The sequence below is a fragment of the Taudactylus pleione genome, unplaced genomic scaffold (genome assembly GCF_031769625.1).
Source record: "Taudactylus pleione unplaced genomic scaffold, aTauple2 ptg000099l, whole genome shotgun sequence".
Lineage (NCBI taxonomy): Eukaryota > Metazoa > Chordata > Amphibia > Anura > Myobatrachidae > Taudactylus > Taudactylus pleione.
In genome coordinates, this window is record NW_028284501.1 from 2,694,525 (window position 1) to 2,721,778 (window position 27,254).

Here is a 27,254-nt window from a genome sequence, read left to right on the forward strand (position 1 = left end):
GCAAATTTCATTGAGGGTACTCTGAGCCGTAGGTTCCGGGTAGACAACCACACCTGATCTCCAATTTGCATACAGGGCATCTTTCTCCTTTTCTTGTCTGCCTGAAGTTTGTAATGAGAGGACGCCTTCTCTAAATCAGCACGTACCTGAGCCCAATTTGATGCAAACCTCCGTACAGTATCATCCATGGCTGGAACATCAAAGACAGGTAGGCTTTGGAACTCAGGGACTCGGGGATGGAGACCGTATACAATCTGGAACAGGGTTTGGTTTGTGGAAGAATGATATGAGGCATTGTGTGCAAATTCAGCCCAGGGCAATAATTCCGACCAATTGTCTTGAAAGGATGACATGAAGATCCTTTGGAAGGTCTCAAGGTCTTGATTAATCCTTTCTGCAAATCCATTACTTTGCGGGTGGTAAGCTGTGGAGAAATTCAATTTAACTTGCAGAATGGAACACAGAGCTCTCCAGAACCTTGCCACGAATTGAGCTCCACGATCAGAGACTATCTCTGTAGGAAGACCGTGGTGACGGAATATATGTTGGATGAACAGATGAGCCAAATCAGAAGCAGTAGGAAGTTCTTTAGGGGAACATAATGGACCATTTTCAAAAATCGACCTATCATGACCCAGATGGTAGTATATCCCTGGGAACTTGGCAAATCAGTCACAAAGTCCATGGAGAGATGCATCCACGGACGCAATGGAATAGCCAGGGGTAACAACTCACCAGCTGGGGTTTGATGCGAAGATTTTTGCTGGGCACATGAGGTACATTATGAGATGAACTCCAATACATCAGCTTTCATCGATGGCCACCAATAGGCTCTCTTCAGAAGCTCCAGAGTCTTCCGAGTACCAGAATGGCCTGCAAAGCGTGAGGAGTGTGCCCAGGTGAGAAGCTGCTTCCTTAACTCCAGGGCCACAAAGGTTTTCCCAGTAGGTGTTTGCAATTATATGCTGGCAAACACCCTTGACTCCAGCACAGGAGTGCTGTATAGAATTTCAGAATTTTTATTACATGAGGGACCTTGATAAAGCATCTACTTTTTGATTAAGAGCTCCAGAATGGAAGGTCAGAGTAAACTGGAAGCGAGCGAAGAATATTGCCCACTGGGCCAGACGAGGACTTACACACTGGATATTCTTGAGGAAGAGAAGGTTTCTGTGGTTGGTAAAGACAGTAAAGGGAAACTTAGCCCCTTCTAGCAGGTATCTCCATTCCTTCAGTGCCAATTTTACTGCCAAGAGCTCTTGCTCTCCTATAGAGTAGTTTTTCTCTGCAGGAGAAAATTTCTTGGAAAAGAATCCACAGGGGTGGACTCGGTTGTCTTCGTAGTGCAGGGATAGGATGGCTCCCACTGCCTCTGATGATGAGTCAACCTCCAACAAGAAGGGTCTATCCAGGTCTGGTTGTCTTAAAACAGGAGCTGTAATAAATGCCTGCTTTAAAAGCTGGAAGGCTGTCTCTGCTCTGAACTCCTTTTATACCCAGCGCCCAGCCGTGAGTGGTCAGAGAGTGAGCATGTGACACGTCAGGATTGGGGAACTAGGTCACATGGCCGAAAGCAAGATGGCGGCACCCATGCTGGAGTGGAAAGGAAACACCTCCAGGCCTACCCAGCACAGAGTGACAATATGCCCACACAGGACCGCGCACAGCCAATGCTCCCCGCCAGGCACCAGTACCACCACCAGACGACCCCTGCCATAACATCCGCACAGGTAACACCCGCCGACCACCATGCCAAGAAACCCTGGTTGTGACACCAAGTTGCCTAAACGTCGTTTGTATTCTCTGTCCATTTCTGAGAGTAAAGCTCTGGAGGATTATATTAAAGAGGATTTAGCCAGAGGATTTATTCGTCCATACAAGTCCCCGGTCGGTGCAGGCTTCTTTTTTGTCCAAAAGAAAGATGGGTCTCTACATCCATGTATTGACTTTAGAGGACTTAACAGTATAACCATCAAGAACTCTTACCCGCTACCTCTTATTTCTGTGCTTTTTGATCAGCTCTGAGAGGCGACCATTTTCTCCAAAATTGATCTCAGAGGAGTTTATAACCTTATTCGCTTTAAGGAAGCTTTCAACTCATTCAGGTCACTATGAGTACCATGTCATGCCATTTGGACTCGCTAACGATCCTGCTGTTTTTCAGGATTTAATTAATGACGTCCTTCGAGAGTTCCTGGGTGTTTTTGTAGTTGTCTATTTGGATGATATCCTTATTTACTCCAAGTCAGAAGAGCTCCATGTTCAACATGTTCGTTTGGTTTACCAACAGCTTCGTGATCATCATCTTTTTGCTAAGTTGGAGAAATGTGAATGCCACGTCGCTCAAGTATCCTTTCTGGGTTATGTCATCTCTACTGAGGGATTTTCGATGGATCCCAGTAAAGTCAAAGCAGTTCTTGAATGGATTCAGCCCAATACTTTGAAGGGCATCCAGCATTTCCTTGGATTTGCTAATTATTACCGGAGATTTATCAATTATTTCACTACCATTGTGGCTCCTGTTGTGGACCTTACCAAGAAAGGAGCGGATAAAGCCAATTGGCCTTTGAAGGCTATCCAGGCCTTTGAAGATCTGAAGACTGCCTTTACACATGCACCTGTTCTACGTCATCCTGATCCTGAGGTGCCATTTATTTTGGAAGTTGATGCATCAGAGGTTGGGGCTGGAGCAATTCTTTCTCAAAGAACTCCTCCAGATAATACATTGCATCCATGTGCTTTTTTTCACGCAAATATGCCACTGCTGAATGTAATTATGATGTGGGGAACAGAGAATTGCTTGCCATTAAATGGGCTTTTGAAGATTGGAGACACTGGCTTGAGGGGGCCAAATATCAAGTCAAGGTTCTCACTGATCATAAAAATCTGGTCTATATTGAAACAGCTAAGCGTCTCAATTCCAGACAAGCACGTTGGGCTTTATTTTTTACTCGTTTTAATTTTGTTATTTCCTTCCGTCCTGGTTCTAAAAATGTTAAAGCTGACGCTCTCTGCAGAAGTTTTTTCTCTGACCAATAAGTCTCAGTTTCTGAAGAACCCATCATTCCTAAAGATTTAATTCATTTTGCCTTAACCCGGACTCTAGCTGAGACACTCCAGAGATGCCAATCTGAAGCTCCATCGAATGTTCCTGCTCATCTTCTATTTGTTCCTGAGAGACTTAGGAAAACTGTCCTTTTGGATTTTCATTCTAAAAAAACCTTTGGTCATCCAGGCATTACTAAGACTGTGGACATTCTCTCTCGTTCTGTCTGGTGGCCATCCTTAGCCAAAGATGTCCATGAGTTTGTGTTAGCATGTGAAGTCTGTGCCAGTAATAAGACTCCTCGGACAGCTCCTCCTGGTCTTCTTCCATTGTCTACACCTAAGAGACCTTGGACGCACATTGCCATGGACTTCATTGTGGATCTTCCAGTTTCCTCTGGATGTACGGTTGTCTGGACGGTTGTGGACCGATTTAGTAAAATGGCACACTTTGTTCCTTTGCCCAAGCTGCCATCGGCCAGAGAACTTTCTTCATTATTTATACAACACATCTTTAGACTTCATGGATTGCCTTTACATATTGTGTCTGATCGTGGCATTCAATTCATTGCACAATTTTGGAGAGCATTTTGTTCCTCGATGGGTATTTCTATCAGTCTCTCTTCAGGATATCATCCACAGTCCAATGGTCAGACGGAACGTGCCAACCAGTCTCTGGAGCAATATTTACGTTGGTTCATTTCCAGTTTGTTGTTGAAAGAATTCTGGACTCCAAGTTCTCCAGAGGTAAATTACAGTTTTTGGTTCATTGGAGGGGTTACGGTCCAGAGGAACGTTCCTGGGTTTCGGAAGATGCACTCCATCTCCCAGACTGAAAAGACTTTTCTTTCAGAAGTTTCCCGATAAACCTGGATCTGGGGGTTCTTCAACCCCGCGTCTGCTCACCGGCTTCTAAGCGACCCAAGTACCCCGAGTTCAAGCATCACTGTCTGCTGGGCCCTCCAGGCCATACCGCTATCCTGCTTCTACACCACGTTCCAAGCATCGCTTTCTACTAGGCCCTCCAGGCCATCCAGCAATCCTGTTTCTATACCATGTTTCAAGTATCGCTGTCAACTAGGCCACCTGGCTATTCAAGAACTTTAGTTTGGACTGTAAGTCTACAGTATATTCTATTGACTGTCCTATTGTATAAGCTCCTTACTGCACGATTGACATGTGTTTGTACTGGTCCTCCAGGTCCACCATATCATTTATAAAGTAAACTGCCATGATTTTAATATTCTGCTTGTGACTGTTCTTCGATGTGCCTCGTATTTCCAATACCTCCATCTCGGTCCTAGCAATTGCTAGAGTATCGTAACAGTTTAGTTTTAATTGGTAAAATTGCGTTTTATTGAAATAGTAGCTGAAGTGCCCGTCATTGTCGGGTTTATATCTTCAAGTTTTATTATGTTATGTTGTCCAAATCCATCCAGTAATAAGGCACAGAACAGGTTCCCTTGGTCAAAGTACTGCCCAGTGCACTCCATCATGAGGTCCGACTGGGACCTCAACCCCCTAGTATGTCTTCTGGTATCCAATATTACCACTTTGTGAAGTTTCCGTCCAAATTGTTTGATGTCGTCCAAATCCATCAAGTAGAAGGCCCAGAACAAGCTCCCTGGGTCAAAGTTCTGCCCGGCACACTACGCCATGAGGTCCGTGAGGGATCCCAACCACTCCATTAAGGATCCCAGACCAGTTGCCATCCCTCTGTCAAGTTTTCATCCAAATCCATCCAGTGGAAGGTCCAGAACAGGCTCCCCGGGTCAAATTTTGCCCAGTGTTCCGAGGTCAAAATTCTGCCCAGCATACACCAACGGGAGGTCCAACCAGGACCTCAACCCCCTAGTATGTCTTCTGTGGTCCGTTGTTACCACGCTGTGTAGTTTTCGTCTAAATCCATCCAGGGGAAGGCTCAGAACAGGCTCCCCGGGTCAATGTTCTGCCCAGTGTACACCAACGGGAGTTCCGACCAGGACCCTAAACCCCCGTAAAACCTGGCCAGGGTCCAACTGGACCATGTCACATTGGTTTCATGCCAATCAGTGCAGGGTTGTGAGAATGCATAACTGAAAACAAACAGACAGATCAATTAATTTATTTATAAAATTTTGTAAAAAATATTATTAACTGGAGGTAATTCCCAGAGCAGTAACAGGGTGCAACTGCGCCCTGTGCTGGCTCAGTGTGTCTGAACGTATGATGTAATTACATAACGCAGAGGGGGCTTGACCGGCTGCTCGGGTAATTGCAGTGCTGACCAGGTGCCATCAGGACGCGAGATCGGCTGCATATATTGTGCAGGTTGCCCATCTTGGAGCATCCACAGGACGCTCCGTGGGTGCTGCATAAGCAATCCTGGCAGCAGGCACCCTGCTAGCCTGAAACGAGGTCTGCTGGGTGGCGACGGTGCTGCCCACAGAGCACTGCATTCTTTGCGGTGGCGCCAGTCGCCCCTAGCTAGTTACGGACTTGATAATTCCTATTCGAACAAACACAGGAAATAATTCTTTTACCCTCAGCTCAAAGGTGGTGGTGGTACTGTTGCTGTTTATGTGTATGGATATAAATTAGGAGTGCTGGTAACTTTACTCCGGTTTTATAGTACTGGTAATACCTGTTCCCCACATAATATAAGGTTTATTCTTATTTTTAATTATTGGTGCATGATCAATTGCTGCTCTTTGTAGTTCTGGTTTTTAATGTGTTGAATAGGATGTAAGTAATACTTTAATTGCTATCTGGTTTCAGTATTTCTGGAATGCTTCTTTTTTGCAGGATTAATAACCATAGAAGATTATTTTTTCTTGGCACAGAGAGTAAAACAAATTAAATAAAGCTAGACTGCATCCTTAGACTTTTAGGAGGAGGAGTTTTCCCCTCAGTTCCATTATTCTTCTGCAATTATGTTTTGCGTTCCATAGCTTGTTCAATCTGACAGTTTAGCAGCCCCCATAGAAATCTATGGGGGCTGCTTCTGTTGTCGGAAAAGGGGGGACCCTCCATATTACATTCAGGGGATCCTTAATATTTGCAGGTACCCCCCCAAAAAAGTGTGTTTTCCGGTGACATCCTAGAAATATTATATGACAAATAGGCCTCTTGTTCTCACTGTGAAAAATAGACAAAAGGGAATACATATTATGTAATTTGAATCAAATTGGGAAACAAACCATGGAGATAAAACTGTTCCACTAATAGCCCACATGAGGACTGCGTGGAATTGACATATGATGGAGAAGGGTTGAGCGAGGGTTAAGTAAGTACAGTTATCCATTACAAGCACAGTAAATGAGATCTTTTCTTACGGCTAAGCTTTATTTATAACTTATAGAACTCCTAAGAGAAATATACTCTTTGTATCAGCAAATGAAATTCCTCGCATGTTCAGGCTCTTGACCATTTAGAGCTGGACTGTCATTGTTAGCTAATTCATTGCAGATCTTTGCAGAACTCCACATATTTCGGCATAGATTTAATAATTCAGGAAGGGCTGCATAGTTTGTTACTATTCTGTATAATAATAATAATATCACTGCCAATAAAAACAGTTATTCTAGCTTCAGTATCTGCCAATATCCAGCAAGGAACTGCACTGCTGGTCTGACAAGAGCGGTATGAAGAAAAGGCTTTGTGTTATCACAGGGTGAGCGGTGCAATTCTCACAGTCCAAGTTCTCTTAAAACAATAGACAAGAATGCGTGGGATGTCTCTGTGGCTTCCTACTGGCATTTCATTGTGCCCAAGAGCATGCCCTGTGTCTGTCCAGCACAGTAACCGACTGAGTAGTTGGTTAGTTTCCAGCAATTATCTCATTAAATGCTCATAAGACCTTTCTGTTCTTGGAGACAAAATGAAGTCAAAGTTCATAGATCTCATTCATCCCAAGCTTTCCAGCAACTTATTTTAAGTTGATCACATTTTCCTGGTCATTCCAGGCTTTCATCGCTAAAATATGAGAAACTTCATAAATGTCAGAATCAGAGCTGGAATTAGGGGTGGGTGAGGGGTGCCACCTCCCAGGGCACAGGGGTTAGGGGATGGTGGCAGCTGTATTTGGCTTGCAGGGTGAAAGCCACCTCTTGGAGTGTCCTTGGGCAGTGGTGTCTCTATGGGAGGTGACACCCAGTGTGGCACTTAAGGAATCCTTGCGCACACCAAATGCGCACCCTCGATAAAGGGGGCATGGCCTCGTACCCATATCTCCTTGATGTATGACATTTTGGGGGCATGATTGCATGTCATGCCACCATTCTCATCACACTGCGGGCTTGTGCAGCACTCTGGGAGCTACTGGGCAGCACCAGCCTCTTCCAGCCCAGTAGATGATGCGCGCATCATCCATCCACCTTCACTGCTTGGTGACACCACCCAAGGGGATGCTCTGCTATTTTGGTGTCACCCCTCAGATGGAGTCACCTACAGAAAAAAATGAGGCACTTCATGGCTGTTTTCACTGTATGGAAAAGGTAGAGATGCTCAAACTATTCCATCCAGCTTACAATTTGATTAAACAGAACCTGTTGGATAGACCAGTTTAAAAAAAAAATGTACATTTGTTTCTGTTCAATAACTATAGTGTTTTTTTTTTTGTTTAATATAACTGCTAACTTGTTATCTGGAATTCACAGTTGGCTTTCACAGCACACAGTGGAATTATATTGAAATGTATAACAAAATCTATGTGCCAGATCATTTCCATAATTGTTCAAGCTTAAACAGAAAAATGTTATAGGATTTGGATTTTTTTATTTGATTGGTGAACACTATTATACACCAATTTGACGTTTAAACTAGAGCGGTTCAGTTTTACTCCGTTATGTTGGGATCTTAAAAGCAGCATCTTATTGCCTAACTAATAAGATAAATCCGAACTTGCTCTAATTTGGCGAAAATACCAGAGTCAAAACTGAACTGCTCATCTAAGTGGCGTCCCTACATTTTGATGCACCCGGTGCGGGTAGGAGTGTGCAGATTAGCAGTACGTGTGGCATTGCTGTGTGCGGGGGAAAAGGGGCGTGGTCTCATGCCAAGGTGCGTGGCCTTGCGGGTGGGGGAGGGGCCACACACCCTGACCCCGGTTTTAGTCTCTCCGAGGGGTCCCGGAGGTGCTAGCTGTCCCCAGGGACCAGTGTAATTGTAGTGCCGGCTCCCTCACTGTGACAGAAACAGAGTGCTGCACATAGTCCTACAGTGCCGCACCCGGCTCTTGTCACTGAGGGGTAGTCTGCACTTTGATGTCGCCCCTTGGCGGGTGACACCCGGGTGCGGCCAGCACCCCATAGTGACGCCACTGGCTCATCTCTATTTTGAATTTGCTGTTTGCATATAAAAGCATTAAAAACAATATACAATGTAGCCTTTCAGGGGCAAATGCAAGATTTGCAAGAGGGGGGGTTTCCGTATATATGTGTATGGAGAGGAGTGAAGCGAGAATGACACAGTTAAAAGAATTGTGCCATATTGGTCCCACCCCCTCCCCAGACACCCGAGAATAAGGATGGAAAATAAAAATAAAACATCAGTAATACCAATGTTTTTAACATTGGTCATACAACATTGTTTAGTCTTAACCATTGAGTCAGGAACACTGATGGTTTTTTATGTCAAACAATATTTTTCTTGTTGTTTGAAGCAAATCAGCTACTTAACAACACACTAGGCAAGGCATTTGAAAACAAAACCTCCTGTACTATATTCATACTTAACTTGTGAGCTATCCGTAATGTACAGTTTGTGTGCACCTTGTCTGTATTTAAAATATGCAATGCTCAGCATGCCATGCAGAGGACACTCAGAATTCCCCCTGTATTCACCATTTAAACTTGAACATAGTCAAACTGGAATAAACCTGTTTACTTTGTTCAAATTTAGGTCTAACTTTTAGCCTACCTAAAGTACAATTTTGACTTTTCCAATGTCCATTTCTGCACAGTGAGTAGGCTATTATTACACATAAGTTAATATGCACATTCTCAGTTGAAATACAGTTTTTTAGCCTTTGTCAGAAAGCATTGGCATAACTACCGTAAGTGCAGGGAGTGCAGCTGCTATGGGGCCTGGACCGCCTCCAGGGCCCAGCCCTCCCCCTACACCTACGTTGCCAGGCCAGCCAGCTATGCGCTGTGGTCAAGTCCTCCTTCAGCGGTGCGCTGCACAGGGCAGGCACATCTGCTCTCCTGCTTGGGCAGGGCAGGCAGGCAGGGCACAGGGCAGGCACATCTGCTCGCCTCCATCTTTCCTCTCTGACTGATACTGGGAGGAGGCGTGGCCAGGATTCGGGGATGCTCAGCAGGCTCAGCATGGCCACGCCTCCTTCCAGCATTAGTCAGCGAGGAGAGACTGAACCGACCGGGAGACGAGATGTACCTGCCCTGTGCAGCACACACTGAAGGAAGACGACCACGGAGCAGTGGTAAGTCGCGGGGGGTGGGGGAACCTAGGGGGGGTGGGTTGACTGATGGTAGTAGGGGGGGTCCATGAAAATTTTGCTAAGGGCCTCCAAGAGGAGGCTGCCATGTTGGCACTGAGGGGGTGGGAGGATCTGGGGTAGCTGGGGCGGAGGTAAGCGGGTCTGGGTTATGCATCATTGGAGCCCCACCCACTGCTATTGAAAACATTGTGGATCGGGGGGCGGAGCCACAATGACTCGATTCATTGGCTGCCTGTGCCGCCCATTTCACTGGGAAAGTGGGTGGCCTCAAAACTGAGGGACTTGCCCACCTTTCCGGGTGGCCAGGAGCACCACCCGATTATCTAGAGCCTCACGGCCGTTCTGGGAGTGTAGGCAAGTATGACCTGCAGCTCAATACATTTAGCCCTTTGTATATTATATGCCATGGTACTGCTCATTTAGGAGCATATTTTAAAAAGATAATTGTGATATATCCCATGAAAATACTTGTTTTCAGGAGGTACACACAAATATTAAGGGTCCCTGTGATATGAGAAGGTGGGACCACAGCAGCTATTCTTGGGGGCTGCTTAATTGCCATATATAAAGCATTCCGGAGTTTGGCCCTGGCAGCTACGCCATCTGAAGATGGTTTTATTACACAGTAGTACACTGCCCTCCATACACTGCCTCAACTCAAAGCTATCACTGTCCACCCTCACAGCCCACACTCACATATCTCACTGCTCCCCCTTCACACCTCACTGCCCCCCCTACCACTCACACTGCCTCCTCACAGCTTACTACCCTCCTCACACTGCCCCCACTCATAGCTATCACTGTTCCTCCGGGCCATTACAGCCCACACTACTCCCTCTAACACTGCCCCAACTCTCATATCTCACTTCCCTCTTCCCCTCACCACTCATACTGTACCCACCTCATCATTTCACGCTACCCCCAGTAACCTGTCACACTGCCCTCCTAAACTTCCCCCACTCACAGATATCATTGCTTGCCCCTCACCATGCACACTACCCACCTCCAGATCACACTGCCCAACCCCCCCCCCCACAATACACTACCCTGTACACTGTGGTCTTGTCTCCTCTCCTGCCAGCCTCCTCCTTGTGTTCTACAGCTGTCCCCGCACTTAGTTGAGCTGACCGCGGTGCCGGCTGAGAATTAAAAATGACAGTTGGCACCCCTCGGCGATCCTCCTCCTGGAACGTTCGCTTGCTTTTAAAATGGCTCCCCTGTATCCTCACTTGGTCCACCCCTTCCTTCCCTACAGCCAGCCCGGCTAGTGATAGACACTGTGCCTGCATTGGTTTTATGCAATGGAAGCACTTGGGCCCCCCTTGTCCTGAGAGGGGGAGGCGGGGTACATCTGAGCCGGCCCAGCGAGGACTGTCCCAAGCTCCCAGTGGCCCAATCTGCCCCAGGCTCCCAAATAGACCAGGTTTAGATGCGTAAAGCGGCTAAACCTGTCTGAAGTCCTGTTTTTGGGTGTCCAAACTGTAGGTTCTGCTCGCCATCTCAGGAGGGTGTATGAGCAGAAATTATGCATCCGCACCCCTCGTTAGAAACAATTGAATAGCTCCGATAGACACTCAAAAACCCAGACACTCAAAAACAATTGAATTCCCCCCTTAAGCTGGGTACACACTATACGATGTGTACCCAGCACGACATGGGACCTTGCATGCTGCAAGTGCATACACACTTAACCGATGCTGGGTCCGGTGGGGGATAGCTACATGCCATGCTGCAATTTGCAGCATGGCATCGTTAGCGACTTTTCCCATCAGCCCTGCAGCAGGGCCGATGGGGGATGTCGCTAGCGAACCGTGGGAGTGCGCATATCATGGGTACAAACTAGACTATGTACCCGATATGTCCCTCCATTTCACGGTATCAGATGACATCGTATAGTGCGTGTTCAGGCTGAAACATAACAGTCTGCGAGATGTCAGCAGATTTAGCCGATGTAACCACTAGATTTATAGTGCCAGTTTGTTTTAAGCCAAAATCTTTCTGGTTTTGCTTTAAAAACATTGCCACTTTAAATTTAGAGGAAATCTTGCAGCTGTCTACATCTCGCTGTTTTATGCGCCAACCTCCTTAGTTCATCTAATGATAGCAGCGACCCTGACAAATATTGTAATATAACATGAGCTGTCATGATATTTGAGTGCTGACCTTTGTCCACTCAATTGAATGGGTCTATATGCACAGAGATGGTGGCTTTACAGGCATGCAGAAATCAGTAATAGTAGGGGAGATTTATCAAATCTTGGAGAGAGATAAAGTGAAAAGTTGCTTATTTCAACTAAGCTTCTGAACAGCCAGAAAAATGAAACTTCTATACTTTATCTCTTTCCAAGAATTGATAATGCTCCCCCATAATGTTTAGATTTTTTGCACTAGCACAATCGCAACAACAAAACGGTGCCTTTGCAAAACTGGATATTTGAAAACAAGGCATAAGGTAAACCCGAACCTTGCTTATTGTCTACAAGAGGCCTACTAGTATGTTTCATAGCACTGACTGCCGTACTATTTCTTAATGTTACTCTTAATCTACGACAATACATCCAGATTTCTGTCAGAAGCACAAAAAACCCATTCACCCAGCCATTCCAGATCTGTCAGATGTTGGTGATTGTCCATGTTACAGTCTAAGTCAGATTATAAGTAGTTTGGGCAGCATTCACAATGTAAAATTGAAACATTATTTGTTTTGGTTTGTCAGGTGAGAAGGTAGAAAGACCAGCCAGTGCCAGAAACGTCAAATCACCAGTGTCTAAACTCAGCAGCCCACTGACTGGCTTACAGCTGATCCCGGAGTGTACCAGATGTGGAAATGGTATTGTGTAAGTAACAGATGTCTTATGTACAATAATTCCTGCAATGCAGAATTTCTACTTTCGCACTTATTTCATTTTGTATTGTGTGAATGCAGCTCCTCTGGGTCACATACACATGAGGTTGACTTTTTAATTATTCATTTTCTGGAGTCTTAAGTTTAGAGGGAACATTGTCATCAAGACATTGTCATCTGCTTATTGGCAGACCTTATTGAGAATTGTGAGTGGATCCATATGTTAAGAACAGGGCTGGGCCAATGTAGGAGAGTAATCAGGATAGTTATTCTGGGCCACATCCTCTCTCCAGCCACTCTGTTATGTGTATTCACTGTAATAAAAGTAAGTGGGGTTAGCACACAGTTATCTATAGTCATATTGGTGTTAGGCAAGGCTAATACAATATGCAATAGTTTTAATTGAGGTACAACAATGGCAGGCATTACAGGGGCCTATATATAGAGAGCATCCTAGGTGCCAATATACAACACAGAGAGCATCCAAGTGATCATATACAATACAGAGAGAAATCTTGTTACAGCCATATCATACAGAAAGCATCCAAATGACAGCCATACGACACAGAGAGCATCCAAACATCCATACCATACATAGAGCAATCTAGTTACTGCCACACAAAACAGAGAGCATCCTAGTTACTGCCATACCATATAGAAAGCATCCTAATTACATATATACAATACTGAGAGCATTCCAGTGACTGTCATATAATTCACAGACCAGTGCACAGTCACAGCCCCAACATGTATGGTATTGGGCAATATCCTTCTTTCAGGTGAATAAGCAGAGAGAGAGAGGGAAATAGAGAATCAAATTTAATCCATTATCCTGTGGAGATTATTTGGGGGCAGTATGATTTTATAAACATTGGAATTTATGCAGATTTAGGAGCAACTTTGAACGCTGGTAAAATCATGTTGCCCCGCAGGAGGTCAATGTCACCGGGACTTAGTCACTTTTACCGTGTCCAGCATTGCTTTACCAAGGTGAAGCATTCTGTCCCAGTGTGCCATCAACCCATTCCCTAAGGTTCTTGGGTGCAGCCATGTTGTCTCTAGATCAGGTGAACATAAGTATCCAGTCTCTACCTGTCTTCTGCGTCCACCTCATCCTATCCCTGACAATGCATCTGACACTAGCATCAGAACAATGTGGTGACCATACTCACTAGTAAGTGCTACCTCTGATCCACTGCCTGTACTAGTGCTACTAGAGTCCTGCAAGCTATTGCCTTTGAGTATATTCCATCCACTCTGCAGTACTGCGCTGTATGCTGCTTCTAGTCTGCACTTACCACCCTGTGTTCAAGCACTGGTCCCAGCTCAACTACTGTTACTCTCACCGATCACACTGCGGTCCAAACCTGTGGTTCCACTCCATATAACTGCTGCTCTCTTCTGTTCCACTCCGGTTCAGCCTGCAGTTCCACATCAGCTGCCTGCTGCTATCTCCGGTCCCATTCCGGTTCAAGATCACAGCTCCACTCCGGCTAGTTGCAACTCTCTCTGGTCCCATTCCGGTTCAAGCCTGCGGTTCCTCTCTGGCTACTTTGCTGTTACCTCCGATCCCATTCCGATTCAAGCCTCTGGTTTCACTCCGGCTACTCTGCTGTTACCTCCGTTCTCATTCCAGTTTAAGTCTCCGATTCTATTCCGGTTCCACGTTTGCAAACTCCGGTTCTTATCCGGTTACTCTACCATCCAAATGTGTGATTTTTTCTATGGACCCAGCCTTCTGTATTCTGAAATCTCCTATGCAATTCAAATGATGTTCCTAGTGCTTCCAGTGCCAAGTCTTCTGCCACAGTGACCAAATCTACTAGCAAGTCCCCTGGGGATCGGTTTGAAATACCTCCGGACGCATGCCTGGCGATTCGAATCCTGAGCTGGAACATCGGCAGTGAAGATCCCGACTGGTGAGTATTTTACTATTCACTAACCTAACCCCCCTCCCTAACCCTCCCTTAGGGGTACCTAACCCTAACCTCCCCCCAAGTGCCTAAACCTAACCCCCCCTTCCCCGCAGCCTAAACCTAACTCTCCCGGGGGGGGGGGTTCCTAACCCTAACCTCCCCCAGGGGGTGCCTAACCCTATCCCTCCTGGGGGGATGCCTAACCCTAAGTCTCCCCCGGGAGCCCCTAACCTAACCCTCCCCCCCTGCGGCTGTCGGCTTACCTTCAATCGGTATGCCGTGTCGTCGTGCTTCCGGCGTAGGTAAAATGATAGGCGTCGGAATTTCATTAGACCTTTGCTGGGATTAGACAGTCGGGATGTTGACAGTCGGCATTTAGACCGTCAGCATCCCAACTGCATACTGGGCCTGATTCAGAGCCGCTTGCTCTGACAGAGCGCTCTCTCTGAATCAGGGCCGGGCTTTTTTTTTTTTTAGAACGGCCTCTTGGCCGCTCGCATAGCTGTGGGTGACCATCGCGACCATCGGGCTTGCGACGAGACCCTTGTGGTAGGGTCTCGTTCATCGCAAGCCCCAGAGAGCTTTCGGCTGTAACAGAGCCGGAAGCTCTCCACTGACATCACTTGTGATGTCAGTGGGGCCGCCCCCAAACGGCAGGCGTTCTCATGGGAACACCTCCGTTTGGGCAGCCACCCCCCCGGCCCGCCCACCAAAGGAGGCGAGCTGTCACTCAACATCGACAGCTCGCCCCTTTGGTGCGAGACCCGGAGCGACTGATTGCGCATGCGCACGACGGAGCCGGCTCCGTCCTGCACATGCGCTGCGGGCCACCATCGACCCAGTTGCGAGCGCTCAGCACTTGCGACCGGGTCTGAATCAGGCTCACTGTCCCCTGAGTACATCTCTCCTGCTCATTGCAGTTCAAGTGGACTTTATCCTCACTGTACTTTAGTTTACTTCTGTCCTGCATTATATTGCTTATACTCAGCACTGTAGCTCCTGACCTACTGTGCGTCTCACTACTCACAATATCATCGGTATCCTTATCGATGGTGGTTGTTGCTATGTGCGTCCTCTCCTACAGTGTTGGACTTGGTGCTGAGTTTCTACTGCAGCATTCATTTCAGTTGTTGGGGACTGGGTGCTGGACCTAGGCACCTCTTTGAGGATTTAGGCTCCATTGACCCAGTTCTGATAATCGGTTTGCAGCATCTGTTAGCAGATTTCAGGCGGGCTACCGATTACCTGAATTACTCACTGTCCTGTCCCCTGAGTACTCAAACACTGGTTCCGATCCCTTATCCCTACTTTCAGGATAAGGGGTTGAGTTCCACTCAGTTGGTTTCAGGGGCAGACTTGGAGCCTTGCAGGTATCACTGATCTCTCCGAAGGCACCAGGCATTTACCACATGGGTCTCGCCCATTAGTAGGCCCTCTGATCCTACCACCACTCTTCTGCTACAACCCGTCAGCCCAGTCCACAGGTCCTGACTCAGATCTAAAAACCCTAAATGTGACAGGCAGATTTAAAATGTTCAGAGATTTATAGCTGGGAAAGGGTGCTGCCCGGTATTTGTTCACTACATGCAAAAAAATCCAGTATTTGCCTTGCACCTTGAAAAAAAAAAAAACTAATTTGCACTCCTTACATTGTTCCAGGAGCAAATTGCTGCTTGTTGAAAAATTTGCTCTTAACTCTGCATAGACCCCATTGTGTGGTTGGTGACTTGTCCATGCAAGCTGAAGTCCATGACTGAAGCAGGGTGGTGCCTGCGCTGTATTCAGACATAGGGCAAATTCAAATTGCCACGGGTTGTGTTGTGTGATCTCTTCTCCTGGGTAAAGTGTCTGCAGCTATTCAAGTAAGATATCCACAATTAACACACAAGCAGCTCCGAGGCAACAGTTAATGCTGATTTGTGCTTGCACCCTACCATATGATTTGCTATTACTATCACACCAGACCAAGAGCATATTAATAAGAAGGCTGTTTTCATCTGCTTGTTAACGTTAGCAAACAATTGCAGTTACTAAGTTATTAATAAAATGTACATTAATGCAAAAAACAAACACAAAAGGCATTGCAGTTAGTTGCTTATTGGTTGCTGTTGGATACAACTTTGCACTTTCTTACCTTGTTTTTTTACACAATATAATGTCTCCTTTGATAGCGCAATGTGAGCACTTTCCTTAATGTTTGGCCACCAGTTCTTCTTGTATAGCAATCAGGTGTTCATTAGGAAACAAATAAACCAAAGAACAAAACATAGTGTAATCTGTATGTACAATAATACACCTTAGTGGAGAACTGGAGGGAGGTTTCTTTCACCAAGGGAACAAAAAATATTTTTCTCAAAAGTGAGTGATAAAAATTCTCATGAAAGTCCCATTTAGGGGCCTATTCATCATAACTAAAGTTTCTCAGGAGGTAATTAGGTTTAGAACTCGCATGGAGTTCTACCTAATTACCGGATGAATTCATCATTCCTCCTCCCTATAACTATCTATTCCGAAAAGCTGTCATTTTTGCGTTGACAGCTTTTCAGGAAATAGATAGTTATCCCTGTCTGCTCTAACTTACCGCAGCTGGAATCAGTGCTGCGCATGCGCTTACATCTGTAAAACCAGCGCATGTGGTAAAACCTACAGATGCGTTAAGTTTGTGTCCCCCCCTCCACTCACCTGCCCCCACTCACCCCCCCCCCCCTCCGCTCACCTCCCCCCGTTCAGCACTTACCTGCCCGTGCAGCAGCCTCTGGCTCCGTCTGCTATGCGGTCATGTGGTCTCCCAACAGCACACAGTACTGTTTAGAAAAAAAAAATAATAATAATTTTTTTTTTCTAAACTTTATTGTGCTCTGCTGGGGAGAACACATGACAGCATAGCAGACGGAGCCAGAGGAGAGACCAGAGCGCCGGAGGGAGACGCCGGGGGACCTGCCCACGCTGACACAGGTAACTGTTACCTGCTATTCGCCACCTCACAGTGGCGAATAGTAACTCCATCAAATTCCGAAAATACGTAATTTTCGGAATTTGATGAATACCATAATTTCCATATCCCCATACTAATGTATGGAAAGTGTGGAAATTAACGCAGGGGAGCTTAGCAAGGAGATATCAGTGATATCTCCTGTGCTAAGTTGCTTCATGAATACTAAAATAACGTTATTTAAGGAAAATGTCCTTAAAAACGTTATTTTAGTATTGATGAATAGGCCCCTAAGTGAGATAAGGTTACAAACGTTGGATATAGTTCTATGAACTTTCGTGTTAATGCCCTTATTATATTTCCTGATATTATGGGAGGTAAGTATATGTTTCTTTGTCCACCATTTACACCTCCAGGTAAGCCAGTCGGGGGGTGAGCCCCTCGTGTTCAGTAAGGGTGTCGGAAGAAAAAAATATTCTCAAAGGTGGGAATTCAATTAGCATGGGTAATTTGCCGCTGGCTAATTGATCTCCCAGGCTGCAGTTAAGGAGGATTTTTTTTCGGGTCTGACTATTTTGGCAATTACTGTAACTAATAAAAACTCCAATCTAGATAATGGTGTCCAGGGGCGTAACTAGGTATTTGAAGGCTCCATGGCAAAAGTTTGTAAGGGCCCCTATGTACCACCCAATAGTGGAAAATAACACATGTAACTTTGACAAAGAAGATGGTCCCCCTGAGCTCTGAGCCCCAGACCAGCTACACCCCTTGCACCTATGGTAATTACACCCATGACAGTGACAGACTACGGCAGACAGGTGAAGACCCAATGATGTGATTGAATAACCATCATCACTTCAACCAGAGAGGTTATAACACTAAGAAAAGAAAGACCAGGTGCTCTAATTAGGTCTCCTTTATACTCCCTTCGTTAAGGGTAATTAAGAGAAGTACCAATCTTATAGCTGCTATCAAAGTAGGTGTATGCTTCACCCTAGAAACCAAATAAGCAAAAGTATAGACAGTGCTGGTAAAAAAGGACAATATTGCAATAGATATAAAAATGAAAATAAATAATTTAATAATAAAAAAACATAAAATAAGAAATGCAAAGAAATATTAAAATTCAGAATAAGTATTAATATACTTGTAAGAAAGATAGCACAACATTGGTAATTACCGGCCGGTAAAATTTACATACAATTTTTATCCAACCCTAAGGGTTTTTTAGAGAATGGTAATTCAAAAAAATCCCTTATAAAACCTCCAATTGGGAGAAAAATCACTTTATAGCTTCAGTCTCAAAGAAATAACAAATTGGTAACTATATAGTTATTATGTCAGTTAGCTTGAGATAGATGATAAGCCAAGCAAATGTTCATGCATAAAGCAGAAAGCGGTGATTAGTTTGCTGAAGAAGTAGGCTTTTATATTTGCAGAATGGTAGGTTCGTAATAACAATGGTCCAAGAACGCATACATGTGTATGAAAATGCTTATTCGTTCTCCATATTCATTCTGAAGCCTCTATACAGCTTGTGCAGTCTCACGTTATTCCGCTTGCAGTACTTTCCAAAACAAGTTTTGCGCTTACAATTCTCCCGGGAGATAAAAGGAAGTTATATACCAGCTGGTTTAAAAGGAGGGGGCACAATCCTTTACGCGTTTCTCCGCCTTCATATACACTCGGCGGCTTCCTCAGAAGTGTGTTTCACTTTCCTCTCACTCGCCCCGGTTTTTAACACGGAGCTCGGCATTCATGCACATGTGCAGTGAGTGAGAGGCCAAGACTCGTTATGAGTAAGCCAAGCCTCGTTTTAAAGGGAGATCATGTGATTACCTCTACTCGTATTATTGGTTAGATATGCTCCGGCTTATTTAGCTGGTTTTTAGCGTGCTTGAATAATTGCTTTCATGTCTTACAACACTCACTCCTTCGCACCATTGTCTTTAACAAAATGCTTCCCCCTTCACAAATGATCGGTCATATAACGGACCCTCCATACTGGTACCGAGGCGAAGGAGGAAGCAGTACCGATGAGATGTAAGAACATCTCATCTGCCGGAATGGGTAAGTGAGAACTCCCCCCTCCAGTGATCCCTGCCAGAGTCCATAGCACATCAGCCTAGTGCTGATGCACTGTGTTTCACCTACCGAACGACTCCAATGGGCATGTGCAATATCTCGCAAGCATTTCAAGATCTCGCGTGCAGCCTGGAGCCCAGCAACCAGTGCTGTCCCTGCTGTGGTTATGGTATGCAGTCAGGAAGCCGATGGTCGAAATGCTGATCGCTGGCTTCCCGTCTGTCTAATCCCAGCAGGGGTCTAATGATAGGCGTCGAAATCCCGACACCTATCATTATCCCTATGCCGGGAGCCCAACGCCCGACATACCGAACAAAGGTAAGGCGGGCGGCGGCCCTGGACAGCCGCGGGGGGAGGGTTAGGTTTGGGGCTCTCGGGGGGGACTTAGGGTTAGGCACCCCCCCTGGGAGGGTTAGAGTTAGGCTAGGGGAAAGGGGGGTTAGGGTTAGGCACCCCTGGGGTAGGTTAGAGTTAGGCACCACCCCCCCCCCCGGGGGACTTAGGTTTAGGCTGTGGGGATGGGGGGGTTAGGTTTAGGCACTTAGGGGGGGTTAGGGTTGGGCACTAAGGGGGGAGGTTAGGCTTATGCACCCTTAAGAGAGGGTTAGGGGGGGACAGGGTTAGTTTTACTTACCTAAATCCCCTGTCGGGATCTTCACTGATGCCGGTCTTCCGGCGTCGGGATATAAACCATGCGGCCGGCGGTCATACATACTGATTCCATGGTGATACTGGAAAGACAGCTGCAGCTGTCGATATTGATAGCTGGAGCTGTCGGAAAGGTCAGCGCCACTGACCGTTCATAGATTGGGTTGCACATCGGCGCACTATCTTGTAGATAGCAGCACAGATAATGACAGGTGTGCATGGCGCCCATTTCATTTACCACCCAACCTCACCGCTGACACTGCTTCCTTGTGGGTTTATCTCCCCTCCTGCTTATTCAGTCCCTGGTTATTCTTTTATAAGAATTGTATATAATATACATATGCAATGCCACTTTTATAAACCTAGTAATGGCTGAGGTGTGTCCGGGTGTGTCCTCATCATACATAGCCAAACTTATCTAAGAAATAAAAACACGGAGACAGTAAATGGAATTAAAAAGGTTAGCTATGAATTTAAAGAATTTTATTTTTAAAATATTGTATGGTGGCAAGAAAGGACGGCCCCTAAACAGCGCAGCCCAACAATGCAAACTAAACAACCAATCACTGCATTGCTGGTGGTAATCTGCCCGCTGGATGCAAAAAACAATCACTAGAGTATTAAGCACACACCTTCAACTCTCCCAATACCATCCGAAGATGGCCATTCTGCCCCCGTAAAGGTGGTTCAGTATTTCTCCACAATTTGGAGAAAGCGAGTGCACCCAATGCACCAACTGCATCCGGGCTGATGATAAGCCGTACTATCATGGCAAAAACAATAGCTAACAACAAATAAGGCACTAGGGCAGGGAGGGCAGGAAAACCACACCCCTAGCTGTCTGATAGGGTAACTGAAACTGCGCTTGATCACCACTCAAGCCAGCCCCAAGCTTTGTAGTTTAAGCCACTCCCGGCTCATCCGAGCCATCCGTTCTTCTTTAGGCAATATAATTTTTACTTTATATAATTATCTAATTTAACAAGAGCTCATAGCTTCCTATGTAATACCAATTACATTATGTGTGCAGTAGGCTGATTCAGTAGGCTAAAAAATAAACACGGTCCCTGCTATAGATAGGAGATATGAAATGGAAATTGACTAAAACAGTAATCTGGCAATTCAGTTTTATATACTGTACATATCAATGCACTTTTATTGGGGAACAAGCATACTGTAATAAGTATATTGCCTTTACAATATTATAGTGTTATAAACGTTTGTGAAATAAATGACTGAATTCTCTTCCTTGTTATGCAGTGGTACAATAGTCAAGGCTCGGGACAAGCTCTATCATCCAGAATGTTTCATGTGTGACGACTGTGGGCTAAACCTGAAACAGAGAGGCTATTTCTTTATTGAAGAGCAGTTGTACTGCGAAACTCACGCCAAGGAGAGAGTCAAGCCTCCGGAGGGATATGATGTCGTGGCTGTGTATCCTAACGCCAAAGTTGAACTTGTGTAAGCAATCAAGGGAGATTTGTTGCTGGAGAGGTCTGCAAAGTCTTAGCAATACTCCCAAAGCCCCTCCTGCAACTAACAAGCTACAATGGTTTCACGTTCCTAAGACAAGACATCTACATTCCTAAAATTGTATCCAAGAAAATAATGCAGTAACACAAAGAAAAAAGCTTCACAATATACATTTTACTACCTAAAAGAATTGTGCTGAACAAAATATCTGTAGGGAAGCCATTTAAACGATTTATAACACTTTTGCATTAACTATCCATATGTTTTGCATTGCTGATGTAGTTAATACTGCAGGTTACATGTGTGCAATTTCTTCAGTCATTCTTTATTGTTCTCTCTTGGCACAAACAGAAATCTGTAAATACTGAATAATATTCCACTTCTGCTCTAATAAAAAATATATATTGTTTGTAGAATATTTGGATTCTTGGTTCTTTTTCTCTAACAGATGAAAACTGCTCACTCTCACTCTCTCTCTCTCTCTCTCTCTCTCTCTCTCGTCTCTCCTCTCTCTCTCTCTCTCTCTCTCTCTCTCTCTCTCTCCCTTGTCTTTCCTCTATCTCCTCTCTCTTTCTCTGCCCAGCATACACCAAAAGGAGGTCCGACTGGGACCGCAACCCCCATAAAACCTGGCCAAGATCCAACTGGACCGCATCGCATTGGTCTCATACCAAATGGTGCAGGGGTGACCGAATGCATAACCAGACACACAAACACACCAATTAATTTTTTATATAAGATATATATATATATATATATATAAATATATATATATATATATAAAATGCCCTATTACTAAGTAAAAGAACAGAGACAAGGGGGTACAAGGCATGGAAACCCACCGCATGATGTGCACTTGCCACCACCAGATATGGTACTCCATATCTGGGTTAATCAAAAAGAAGACGAATCCCAGTTACATATGATCAAAAAGAGGCCGAAGAATATACATGTAATAAATACTAAAAACATGACCAAATCCCACAGGGATCGTTTATCCCACATCTAAGACACTTTCAGATGATCAACTGAAATTACTAAAATTTGTGCCCATCCAGATTAATATCTTAAATACAAAAAAATGCTGTATAACCTGCATTAGGGTTTTTTCTCAGTTTGCATGGACAACTTTCTCATATTTGAAGCGAGAAACCTATTTAGCAGCATTGTACCATCTCAGTATCGGCAGATATCCATGAAGACACAGTGGCACCGCCATTTTGAATCTGGCGCCCTCCACGAGCCAAATGGAGCTTGCGGCCCGGCAGCCAATCTGGAGGTGCTGCAGCGGCGGCTCCTGATTGGCTTGTGGACAGTGCCAGATTTGAAATGACAGCGGCGTTGCCAAATACACATTGGGATGAGTGTCTCCTCTCATCATCTCATCTCTCATCATGAGTCTGTCCTAACCAATCAGCTCCTAACTGTCATTTTTCAAACACAGCCTGATCAGTAAATAGACCACTTAAGCTGCTGGGGTGGGGGGCATTACTGTGGGGCAAACTGTTATAAAGGACATTACTATGTGTAAGGGGCATTGATACTGGGTGGTATCATTTGTACTACAAATTACTGTGTGGCATCACTTGTAAAGGGTATTACTGTGTGGCATCATTTGTAAATGGCACTACTGTGTAGCTTAATGTGTAAGATACATTTCTGTGTGGCATAATTTAAGAACATAAAGACAAAACATTATTAAATGGAGTTTAATATGACCAAAAAGTTACAATGTTTATTAACTAAAAATGTTGATGGTAAACTGATATACAGAAATATAATTGCACTGAGTTTTCTTAAACTAAAACTGGAATAAAAACAGAAAAGTCATTGTTTTATATGCTGCCTGAGGGAAATCTAGAAGGTGGTTAGTTCCTCAGTAGCAGACTGACCCCCGCCCCCAAAAATAAAAATACTGACATTCTCTAACATTGTGTTACTCTTTAAAACCATTTTCTTTTTGATCTGTACCATCCTTCCTTGTCACTGTGAGAAGTAAGCAGGTCATACTTGCCAACTTTCATTAAACCTATATGATGCATGGTGCCACATTCTCCCGTCCAAGTTCCCCTCTGTTTGAGACATTTTACAGTATGGTCGAGGTTACACATCTGGCTAACGCTGTTGAGGGTCCGGGAAAGCCCCCGAAATCTGGGACTCTCTCATATGTGTTGGGAGAGATGTGGGTATACAATAAGTTTGAAAAAACTTTATTTTATTTGTTCAGACACTCCTATCCAGGAGTCCTCTAAATAGGATTTCTCTCTTCTGGAATATAAGACAGATCTAATAATACGTCGAATAAACAGTATGAGTTTCTGTACATATGTACATTCTGTATATATTAGGGGTGAGCGGGTTCGGATTTCTGAAATCCGAACCCCCCCGAGCCCCCCCGATCCGAGGCCGATCCGAGTCAGGCTCGACTTTTCCCGCCTGACTCGGATCTGAAATCGAGGCAAAACGTCATCATCCCGCCTTCCGAGTCTCGCGGGTTTTGGATCCTATATAAGGTACCCGCGTCGACGCCATTTTCTCACTCAGCTGTGGACAGTGAAGAGGGAGGGTGGGAGTTAGGGCTGGCTGGGCTGTGTAGTGTAGTGCAGAGTAGTGTTGTGCTGTGCTGCGCTGAGCTGCTGTTGTCCACTACTTCAAAGTCCATAGGGGCTGGCTGTGTTGTGCTGTGCTGCTGTTGTTAATAGGGGCTGTGTCCACTACTTCAAAGTCCATAGGGGCTGGCTGGACTGTGTTGTGCAGTCAGTTCTCCATAGGGGCTGTGTCCACTCCAAAGTCCTGTGCAGTGTCCCAGTCCTAAAGGGGTGCTGTAGTGTTGTCCAGGGGGTGCTCTGTCCATCAGGGGTGCTCCCCCCAAGTGCTAAAAAAATAATATTTTTTGTGTGTTTGTGAATTGTGTGCGCAGTAGCCGCACGTGCATCAACAAAGTAGTGCCAAGCGTGCGCCTGTGTCATAAGTAAAGGGCCGGCTGGCTTGACCGTTAAAGGGTGCTGTAACCCCCAAAGTACACTCCAGTCCAAACCAAAAAAAAAATAATTTTCTGTGTTTGTGAATTGTGTGCGCAGTAGCCGCACGTGCATCAACAAAGTAGTGCCAAGCGTGCGCCTGTGTCATAAGTAAAGGGCCAGCTGGCTTGACCGTTAAAGGGTGCTGTAACCCCCAAAGTACACTCCAAACCAAAAAAATAATATTTTCTGTGTTTGTGAATTGTGTGCGCAGTAGCCGCACGTGCATCAACAAAGTAGTGCCAAGCGTGCGCCTGTGTCATAAGTAAAGGGCCGGCTGGCTTGACCGTTAAAGGGTGCTGTAACCCCCAAAGTACACTCCAAACCAAAAAAATATATATTTTCTGTGTTTGTGAATTGTGTGCGCAGTAGCCGCACGTGCATCAACAAAGTAGTGCCAAGCGTGCGCCTGTGTCATAAGTAAAGGGCCAGCTGGCTTGACCGTTAAAGGGTGCTGTAACCCCCAAAGTACACTCCAAACCAAAAAAATAATATTTTCTGTGTTTGTGAATTGTGTGCGCAGTAGCCGCACGTGCATCAACAAAGTAGTGCCAAGCGTGCGCCTGTGTCATAAGGAAAGGGCCGGCTGGCTTGACCGTTAAAGGGTGCTGTAACCCCCAAAGTACACTCCAAACCAAAAAAATATATATTTTCTGTGTTTGTGAATTGTGTGCGCAGTAGCCGCACGTGCATCAACAAAGTAGTGCCAAGCGTGCACCTGTGTCATAAGTAAAGGGCCGGCTGGCTTGACCGTTAAAGGGTGCTGTAACCCCCAAAGTACACTCCAAACCAAAAAAAAAATTATTTTCTGTGTTTGTGAATTGTGTGCGCAGTAGCCGCACGTGCATCAACAAAGTAGTGCCAAGCGTGCGCCTGTGTCATAAGTAAAGGGCCGGCTGGCTTGACCGTTAAAGGGTGCTGTAACCCCCAAAGTACACTCCAGTCCAAACCAAAAAAAAAATTATTTTCTGTGTTTGTGAATTGTGTGCGCAGTAGGCGCACGTGCATCAACAAAGTAGTGCCAAGCGTGCGCCTGTGTCATAAGTAAAGGGCCGGCTCGCTTGACCGTTAAAGGGTGCTGTAACCCCCAAAGTACACTCCAGTCCAAACCAAAAAAAAAAATATTTTCTGTGTTTGTGAATTGTGTGCGCAGTAGCCGCACGTGCATCAACAAAGTAGTGCCAAGCGTGCGCCTGTGTCATAAGTAAAGGGCCGGCTCGCTTGACCGTTAAAGGGTGCTGTAACCCCCAAAGTACACTCCAAACCAAAAAAATATATATTTTCTGTGTTTGTGAATTGTGTGCGCAGTAGCCGCACGTGCATCAACAAAGTAGTGCCAAGCGTGCGCCTGTGTCATAAGTAAAGGGCCAGCTGGCTTGACCGTTAAAGGGTGCTGTAACCCCCAAAGTACACTCCAAACCAAAAAAATAATATTTTCTGTGTTTGTGAATTGTGTGCGCAGTAGCCGCACGTGCATCAACAAAGTAGTGCCAAGCGTGCGCCTGTGTCATAAGGAAAGGGCCGGCTGGCTTGACCGTTAAAGGGTGCTGTAACCCCCAAAGTACACTCCAAACCAAAAAAATATATATTTTCTGTGTTTGTGAATTGTGTGCGCAGTAGCCGCACGTGCATCAACAAAGTAGTGCCAAGCGTGCACCTGTGTCATAAGTAAAGGGCCGGCTCGCTTGACCGTTAAAGGGTGCTGTAACCCCCAAAGTACACTCCAAACCAAAAAAAAAATTATTTTCTGTGTTTGTGAATTGTGTGCGCAGTAGCCGCACGTGCATCAACAAAGTAGTGCCAAGCGTGCGCCTGTGTCATAAGTAAAGGGCCGGCTGGCTTGACCGTTAAAGGGTGCTGTAACCCCCAAAGTACACTCCAGTCCAAACCAAAAAAAAAATTATTTTCTGTGTTTGTGAATTGTGTGCGCAGTAGGCGCACGTGCATCAACAAAGTAGTGCCAAGCGTGCGCCTGTGTCATAAGTAAAGGGCCGGCTCGCTTGACCGTTAAAGGGTGCTGTAACCCCCAAAGTACACTCCAGTCCAAACCAAAAAAAAAAATATTTTCTGTGTTTGTGAATTGTGTGCGCAGTAGCCGCACGTGCATCAACAAAGTAGTGCCAAGCGTGCGCCTGTGTCATAAGTAAAGGGCCGGCTCGCTTGACCGTTAAAGGGTGCTGTAACCCCCAAAGTACACTCCAGTCCAAACCAAAAGAAAAAATATTTTCTGTGTTTGTGAATTGTGTGCGCAGTAGCCGCACGTGCATCAACAAAGTAGTGCCAAGCGTGCGCCTGTGTCATAAGTAAAGGGCCGGCTGGCTTGACCGTTAAAGGGTGCTGTAACCCCCAAAGTACACTCCAGTCCAAACCAAAAAAATATATATTTTCTGTGTTTGTGAATTGTGTGCGCAGTAGCCGCACGTGCATCAACAAAGGAGCAGCGCTAAGCGTGCGCCTGTGTCCCATAAGTAAAGAGCCGGCTGGCTCATTTCTTAAAGGCTGGTGTAACCCACAAAGTGCACTACTCTCCAGCAAAAAGAAAAAAATATTTTCTGTGTTTAGCCGCACGTATATATCAAATCGATATAACATAAATGGAGGACCAAACTTTCTCCGATAAAAATAAAATAGAGAAAGATCAAGAACCACTTCCTCCTAGTGCTGAAGCTGCTGCCACTAGTCATGACATAGACGATAACATGCCATCAACGTCGTCTGCCAAGGCCGATGCCCAATGTCATAATAGAGGGCACATACAATTCCAAATGACAAAGTTCAGGAAAATGACCTTGAAAAAAACAATTAAATCAGCTGAAGAGAAACGTAAACTTGCCAATATGCCATTTACGAC

General features: G+C 45.3%; 1 protein-coding gene across 1 annotated transcript in view; it reads left to right on the forward strand.

Annotated features, from left to right (window-relative positions):
• The window catches only part of PDLIM4 (PDZ and LIM domain 4), a 214,283-nt gene extending 192,494 nt beyond the window's left edge, over positions 1–21,789 (forward strand). Inside the window, exons 7-8 of the mRNA XM_088470386.1 lie at positions 12,201–12,321; positions 21,171–21,789. Of these exons, the coding sequence (XP_088326512.1) occupies positions 12,201–12,321; positions 21,171–21,375 (326 nt within the window). The 3' untranslated portion in view covers positions 21,376–21,789. The remainder of the gene's footprint in view (positions 1–12,200; positions 12,322–21,170) is intronic.
• The last annotated feature ends 5,465 nt before the right edge of the window (positions 21,790–27,254 follow it).